General features: G+C 40.0%; 2 protein-coding genes across 2 annotated transcripts; both read left to right on the top strand.

Moving 5' to 3' along the window:
* The first annotated feature begins 359 nt into the window (after positions 1 to 359).
* On the top strand, positions 360 to 1,818 carry LOC149004153 (putative pectate lyase 2). Its single transcript, XM_089168359.1, has 4 exons — positions 360 to 1,065; positions 1,145 to 1,248; positions 1,353 to 1,491; positions 1,600 to 1,818. Exons 1-4 carry the CDS (start codon positions 361 to 363, stop codon positions 1,816 to 1,818), a joined length of 1,167 nt encoding a protein of 388 aa, XP_089024485.1. The 5' UTR covers position 360.
* A 4,814-nt stretch (positions 1,819 to 6,632) lies between these two features.
* LOC149004154 (putative pectate lyase 2) lies at positions 6,633 to 8,070 on the top strand. The gene is made up of 4 exons (XM_089168556.1): positions 6,633 to 7,337; positions 7,414 to 7,517; positions 7,609 to 7,747; positions 7,852 to 8,070. Exons 1-4 carry the CDS (start codon positions 6,633 to 6,635, stop codon positions 8,068 to 8,070), a joined length of 1,167 nt encoding a protein of 388 aa, XP_089024682.1.

Raw genomic sequence — 8,070 nt, forward strand, 5'->3', positions numbered from 1 at the left:
TATACAGAAATCATTTATCCAAAAAATTAGTGATCTGTTCAACTCCATTAACTGAGATATGCAGAAGAAGTCAAGTTATAGGCTTCATTTGGTTGAAAATTTGGAAATATCAAATAAATAGCTTATCTAAGTATCTATTCATCCCATCCCGGCCCAGTGCAATGTCTTTATAGTTCGTGCAACCACGTCGCTTCACTATTAACAAAAGGACTCCTGATCTACCAAAAAAAAAAAAAACAAAACAAAACAAAAGGACTCCTGAAGTAGTTCATGGGCTCCCACTTCTTTAGTGATGTTATTTAAACTCTTAATTGCTGTGTCCATCAATGTACATCTCCATCTCCATCTCCAAACAAAAAGATGGCTTCTGCAACCCATTCTCTCCTCTTCTCATGTCTAGTTGCAGCATATCTGATCTTAACTCTACAAGCTTGGGGAAGCCATGGCTACAACAGCTATGCTCCAGCAAGGAAGAATGTAATGAACAAAATTGATGCTTGCTGGCGCTGGAATCCTAAGTGGGCATCTAGTCGCCGTGCCTTGGCCAACTGTGCCATAGGCTTTGGTGAAGGAGCAATTGGAGGCAAATATGGAAAAATATATGTAGTTACAACTCCGGCCGACGATCCGGTGAATCCGAGGCCCGGCACACTTCGGTATGGTGTTATCCAAACAGAGCCTCTGTGGATTATATTTGCCAAAGATATGGTCATTAAGCTTCAGAATGAGCTGATCATGAACAGTTACAAAACTATTGACGGGAGAGGAGCTAATGTAGAGATAGCTCATGGACCTTGCATTACTGTTCAAGGTGTGAGCCATGTCATAATACATGGAATTAGTATACATGATTGTACAACTGGGAAGTCCGGAATGGTTCGTAGCAGTCCGACACATGTCGGCCACCGAAGAGGGTCTGATGGTGATGCCATTTCCGTGTTTGCATCTTCGAACATATGGATTGATCACTGTTATCTTGCTCACTGCTACGATGGCCTCATCGACATCATCCATGCTTCAACAGCCATCACAGTCTCCAACAACTATTTCACCCAACATGACAAAGTATATATACGTTTAAATCTGATCACTAATCCATTTCTTTAGTGTGTTCATCAGCTCTGATGCTTTTTGATGTTTTCAGGTGATGCTGTTGGGACACAATGATGGTTTTACAGCAGACAAGATTATGAAAGTTACACTAGCATTCAACCATTTTGGCCCAGGTTGTGTGCAGAGGATGCCAAGGTGAGGAGTGGTTAATCACTTAATTATCTACAGCAAGATTAATGTTTGGTGAATTAATTCTCAACGATTAGCAGTAGAGTCTAAACCTTTGATTTGCATTACAGGGTTAGGTTTGGGTATGCCCATGTAGTGAACAACAGATATGATGAGTGGCTAATGTATGCTGTTGGTGGGAGTGCCAATCCAACGATCTTTAGCCAAGCAAATTACTATATAGCTCCAAACAATCGTGATTCCAAACAGGTAATTAAATACTTCAGATAGGTGTTGAAGCTCTTCTCAACTTAAAATTATTAATCACAAGAGGGAAAGAACTGTATTAGCTGATGAGGTTATTGAATTGTATTGCAGGCGACTAAGAGAGAGTGTAACGGAGGGTGGGTGAGTTGGAAATGGAGATCTTCAGGTGACTTATTTTTCAACGGAGCTTATTTTGTTCAATCTGGGTATGGGTCATGCAACCCACAATATGGTGGCTACCAGTGGTTCACAGCTTCGCCGGCATTCATGGTGCCTGCCCTAACAGCCAATGCAGGTCGTCTCCACTGTCTTCCAGGGCGGCAGTGCTGAACCAAGAGATTTTATAGTTCGCGCGCGATTTCATGAAAGGCGAGGCGGTCATTTTGTCCCCTTCATGTATGCAGCGACTACATTCTTCCATATATGTACATTTTTCTTGTTCATTTCGAAAACTCAGTCCTAAGTGTAGGCTGAAACAAGTTATCTGGAGGAGAACTTCCATTTCCATGCAAAATTTTGGCCTTTTTGAGCAGGGGCTTTTACTTTTAATGTAAACTTCGAAAGTGTTCCATCAATCAAAAATAAAAAGAAGCACATACAAATATCGATTGACAAATTATTGGAAAGATAATGGAACGGATTTGGATAACTTCCATTTCCATTTACAAATAGAGAACTTCCATTTCCATGCACGAATTGATGAAAGGAACTTTGTATCAACTAATGGAAAAAACACCGATACTCGATTTCCTTTTTAATTCCACCTACGTATTAAATCGATGAAGAAAAATGAAGTACAAAAGCCATACATGATCGGATAGTATCTATGTGAAACCTATGTGCGGGTTATGGAAAGTTATGCAGAAGTAATGACTATAAAAAGACAAACACAACGATTTATGTGATTCAATAGGCTTTGTTTAGATCTATAGGCATAATGAGACTTCTTCACTATGAAAATGGAGACTGACAATTTGTACAGTGCTCGGATTTAGAACAAAACCCAACCTTGTATCCGAAACTAGATAGCTCTATACATGCTCTCTCAACTTACACTCTCAACCCTTGAAGAGATAACTAACCCACTACCCTAATCCTTACTTAATCAGCATGTATAAGGGTCTCTTTAAAAGTTTTAGATTTAATCAGAATAGTTGAAATAGAAATGGCATTGATGCAGCCTACCTTGGAGCCCAACATGATAATAAAATTACCCAAGTAAGGAGATCAGCTCGTATTCAAACTCGGTCCAACTCTAGCCTAGTCTAGTTCTTGTTCAAGTACAATTTTAGCCGAAGAATTAGTTCCATTTTCATTTTCTTATAGCATTGGAGCTTGAATAAATGCCCAAGAATTAGTTCCTTTTCTGAAGGTATCACCTATGAAAGGTGTGATGAGATTTAACATCAAGGGAAAGCTTAGCCCTCGGTACATCGGCCCTTATGAGATTATTGAGAAGGTTGGACCTATTGCTTGCTGTTTAGCCTTACCTCCGTCCTTAGCTGGTGTGCACGATGTGTTCCACGTGTCAATGCTAAGTCTATGCTTAGAGAATTCAAAACATCTCCTCTAGCGAGAACCTGGAGGTATTAGAGTTGATCTTTCCTACAATGAAGAGCCAAGTGAGATCCCAGATAAGAAGGACAAGCAATTGTGGAACAGAACCATACCCTTGGTAAAGATCCAGTGGAAAAATCATACCCCTGAGGAAGCTTCTTGAGAGAAAGAAGACAAGATGAGATTGAAGTATCCCCATCTCTTTGGAAACCCAAGTACACTTCCAATTTTGAGAACGAAATTTCATTTAAGGGGGGAGGATGTGAAATCCCACCTAACCCTGGCCCAAATTCTTGCTGTAGGTCCAAAGATCCGAAGTGAAGGAAGAAGACAGCTTTGGACCATCCAAATTGAACCCATTGGATTTGACTTTGAACCAATGGAAGTAGATGGAGATGATCCTATGATAGAAACCTTGTCAGATTTCGGAAGGAAATACAACTTGAATGATGACGGACTTGGTAGATGGACCATGAGTGCAGTGATGACACAAGTGGAAGGTCCCATAAAACCAGGTAAGATCCTTCTATAGGACCTAAGAGGAAGATGGAACTTTCGGGGACCAAAATACAGTTTCTGGCCAAAAATGTATAGGTTGGCAGCCTACGGGCGACCAACCAATCCCGGGACAGAATTATCACTTTTTGGGAATTAGGTTCTAGAAGCCTTATATAATCAATTTTCGATCTAATTTGTATCATATTGTCATAAAGTTATTGGAGAACGTTAGAGACACCCTTGAGCACTCTCTCCAAGGCCAAGGAAGATCCCCAAGCATCCGTGAGAGTTTACGCCGGACGAATCTTCTTCTTCAAGGTTAGAAATTAAACACTCTCATTCCTTTTAAATCTATATCCTCGATTGATTCTACCCATTAATGAGATCATGAGGAAGGTCTTATGCTACAATAATGGCCTACTCCTTTATTCCCTTAGTTTTAGAATGAATCCCCATTCACTATATTTTTTCCGTGAACATCATGGTGTGATTTCAGTAAAAGCCTAGCATGAATCGATATGATTGTATCCTCTTTGATTGCTTGATTTCCAATCCATGCTAGATCTATTTCTATATTATTTTCAGACCCTAATCTATTGTTTTCTTAGTCCTAGAGTGAATCCCCAGTCACTCTAGTCTATCCGTGAAATCTACATATTGATTTCGGATGAAGCCTATTATGAGACTGATTAGGTTTTTATTCCTATGACCATGATTGATGCCTAAATTATGTTAGATAGTCTCCTAATATTATTTCAGATTTTTCCTATTAATTTCGAAGTGTCTTGAAACCCAAACGATGAGTTTTCGATTAATTCAAGGTTTTATTGTCCATACACAGTAGCCTTGGTTGATTGCCTTGGTCGCCCCAAGTGATCAAAAGGTACCGAGACAACAACTTACCATGTTTTGCCTCCGTTTCATCTTCAAACCTTCAGGGTTTGTTCCTAACTTAGAATCCTTATATTATTATGGTTTCTTAATTTGGCAAATGTGAACCTTCTTAGCTAGTGATCTATTCTTCGAAGGTTTTGTGACAACACAAGGTGAGGACGTTCACTTACAAATAACTTAGATTGCATTATTAATCATTAGATTGTATGCATGATCTAAGCTATTGATTTAGGACTTAATTATGATAAATATGTCTCTATAAATGCATAATGTTATATTATATTGTTATGCATACTTGTTGAATATGTGAATGATTGGCATGTGATTGGATTATGATATGATATTATATTTGGAATCATATTGTAATGTGACTGCTTAAGTCATAATTGTGGAATGGGGAATGCCACTTGGGCGTTTCTGTCTTGGGACATCAGTGAAGGTACGAGACACTTTCCTATGATACCCCTTGGCGTTTTCCCTGATTGCTAGATGACATACCTATGATTTGTCTAGAAGTGTTTGGCTAGGAAAACCATGTCATATGTCACCCTATCGGCTTGGGAATTGAAGCCGAGTGACCCGTGGCAGCAATGAAGATTTGTGGGCGCTCAAAACCCGTAACCAACCCATGAGAGGATACAAATCACATTGTAGGGGTCATTCATTGGTCGCACATAATAAGCCTAGGTTCATGGGCGCTCAAGACCGGTAGACAACCCATGAGAGGACATGAGAGCATCCTGTTTATTATATGTAGATGGCCAATAGGGTTAAGAGTTCGTAGTCTGAGTTGCTTGGAGACATAGGATACAATGACTCTAAGGGGAAAGATAATGGAACGGATTGCCAGGGGCAAGGAAGGGAAGTATCCGACCCTAAGATTGATATGACTCAGTAGATGACTTGCATTGGGCTAGGTATAACCCTGACATGCAACAGTACTCATACCAATGGTGGAGTGAGAGAATGGCGACCTAAACCCCAGTGATGATTGTTTGATATGGATGCCTTGACCCAATAGCCGTGGAGAACCTAATAGACGTCTCTTGTTGAGGGAGAGTGACTAAGACCGCCCAAAGGAGTATGGTGTTCTATTTTAATGCGTGTCTACCACTAGATACTAGCATATATTAGAATTAGAAGCATACTAACACATTTTCTCATGTCATACTGCATCATGCCTTGTTCTTGGATATTGAATGTAATGGTTATTTGTACTTGAACTATTTATTGAGTTCTTTGCAACTCACCATTTGGGGACAATGTTTGTTCAGATGACTATGTAGGTACGGAAGAGATCCCGAGCTACTAGTCGAAGGACCCTTCTCTATATGATACAGCTACGGAAACGATGGGAGAAGATAATGGCCCGTGGTACAACCCAAGTACCAATTTGGATCACTATAACGGCACCCATTGAAAATGTTAGACACCGTCTTATTCACCATTGAGAGCATAAGCTGGATATAGATCCTTAGATGCAAGTACACAAGCCCAAGGAGAAAAAGGTTAGGGTTGGAGAAGAAGAAGAAGAACTAATAGAAGACTTAAATTAGTTGATAGACTTATTTATATTCTTTCGGTTGTAATACATTAAATTTTATCTATCCTTCCGCATTGATTTTTAAAGTTTAATTCCGCTATACTCTATACTATGATTTATTGGTATCATTTTTCCAAACTCTTATATTGATTTGTAATCTTTCGGAGATCCATTATTTGATTGTTATTTTTAATTATATTTATACAATGATTTATTCTTACTCTTAATTATACCAATATGTTATGTGGGAAAATGATTGTTGAGACTTATCTTCGAAATTGTGAATCACACCTCCACCGGGTGTTTCAGATTGGGTACCGGCTGGGGATGTAACAACTATAAACCCCAATAATGAAGCCTACCCATGTGTTTGACAAGTAGTATTATCTGGGCCTTAGTATAAGCAGGTGTGAAAACAAAATCAACTTACAGGCCTAGAAAAAATTGGTGATATCAAATAAATATAATGTCAATTCACCACCGCTCGGGCCTCAACGAAATGTCTCTAGTTCGTGCAACCATGTCGATGTCGCCACCATCAACAAAGGACTCCTGAAGTTCAAAGGCTCCCACTTCTTTACTGATGTTATTTAAGCTCTTGTTGTGTCCATCAATGTACATCTCCATCTCAAACCAATAACCAAACAAAAAGATGGCTTCTGCAACCCATTCTCTCCTCTTCTCATGTCTAGTTGCAGCATATCTGATCTTAACCTTACAAGCTAGGGGAAGCCATGGCTACAACAGCTATGCTCCAGCTAAGAAGAATGTAATGAACAAAATTGATGCTTGCTGGCGCTGGGATCCTAAGTGGGCATCTAATCGCCGTGCCTTGGCCAACTGTGCCATAGGCTTTGGTGAAGGAGCAATTGGAGGCAAATATGGAAAAATTTATGTAGTTACGACTCCGGCGGACGATCAGGCAAATCCGAGGCCCGGCACACTTCGGTATGGTGCAATCCAAACAGAGCCTCTGTGGATTATATTTGCTAAAGATATGGTCATTAAGCTTCAGAATGAGCTGATCATGAACAGTTACAAAACTATTGACGGGAGAGGAGCTAAGGTAGAGATAGCTTATGGACCTTGCATTACTGTTCAAGGTGTGAGCCATATCATAATACATGGAATTAGTCTACATGATTGTACATCTGGGAAGTCTGGAAGGGTTCGTAGCAGTCCGACACATATCGGCCAACGAAGAGGGTCTGCTGGTAGTGCCATTTCCGTGTTTGCATCTTCGAACGTATGGATTGATCACTGTTATTTTGCTCACTGCTACGATGGCCTCGTCGGCGTCACCCATGCTTCAACAGCCGTCACTATCTCCAACAACTATTTCACCCAACATGACGAAGTATATATACGTTTAAATCTGATCATTAATCCATTTATGTAGTGTTCATCAGTTCTGATGCTTTTGATGTTTTCAGGTGATGCTGTTGGGACACAATGATGGTTTTACAGCAGACAAGATTATGAAAGTTACAATAGCATTCAACCATTTTGGCCCAGGTTGTGTGGAGAGGATGCCAAGGTGAGGGGTGGTTAATTATTTGTCTACAATATTAAATGTTTATGAATTTCTCAATGAACAGTAGAATCTAAACCTTTGATTTGCATTATAGGGTAAGGTTTGGGTATGCCCATGTAGTGAACAACAGATATGATGAGTGGCTAATGTATGCTATTGGTGGGAGTGCCAATCCAACGATCTTCAGCCAAGCAAATTACTTTATAGCTCCTAACAATCATGCTTTCAAACAGGTAAATACTTCAGATAGGTTTTGAAGCTTTTCTCAACTTAACATTATTAATCACATGAGGGAAAGAACTCTATTAGCTGATGAGGTTATTGAATTGTATTGCAGGTGACTAAGAGACAGTGTAATGGAGGGTGGGTGAGTTGGAAATGGAAATCTTCAGGTGACTTGTTTTTCAACGGAGCTTATTTTGTTCAATCTGGGTATGGGTCATGCAACCCACAATATAGTGGCTACCAGTGGTTCACAGCTTCGCCGGCATTCATGGTGCCTGCCCTAACAGCCAATGCAGGTTCTCTGCACTGTCTTCCAGGGCGGGAGTGCTGA

Source organism: Hakea prostrata, chromosome 9, assembly GCF_041222555.1.
Source record: "Hakea prostrata isolate BN-2017 chromosome 9, UWA_Hpros_2, whole genome shotgun sequence".
Taxonomy (NCBI): Eukaryota; Viridiplantae; Streptophyta; class Magnoliopsida; order Proteales; family Proteaceae; genus Hakea; species Hakea prostrata.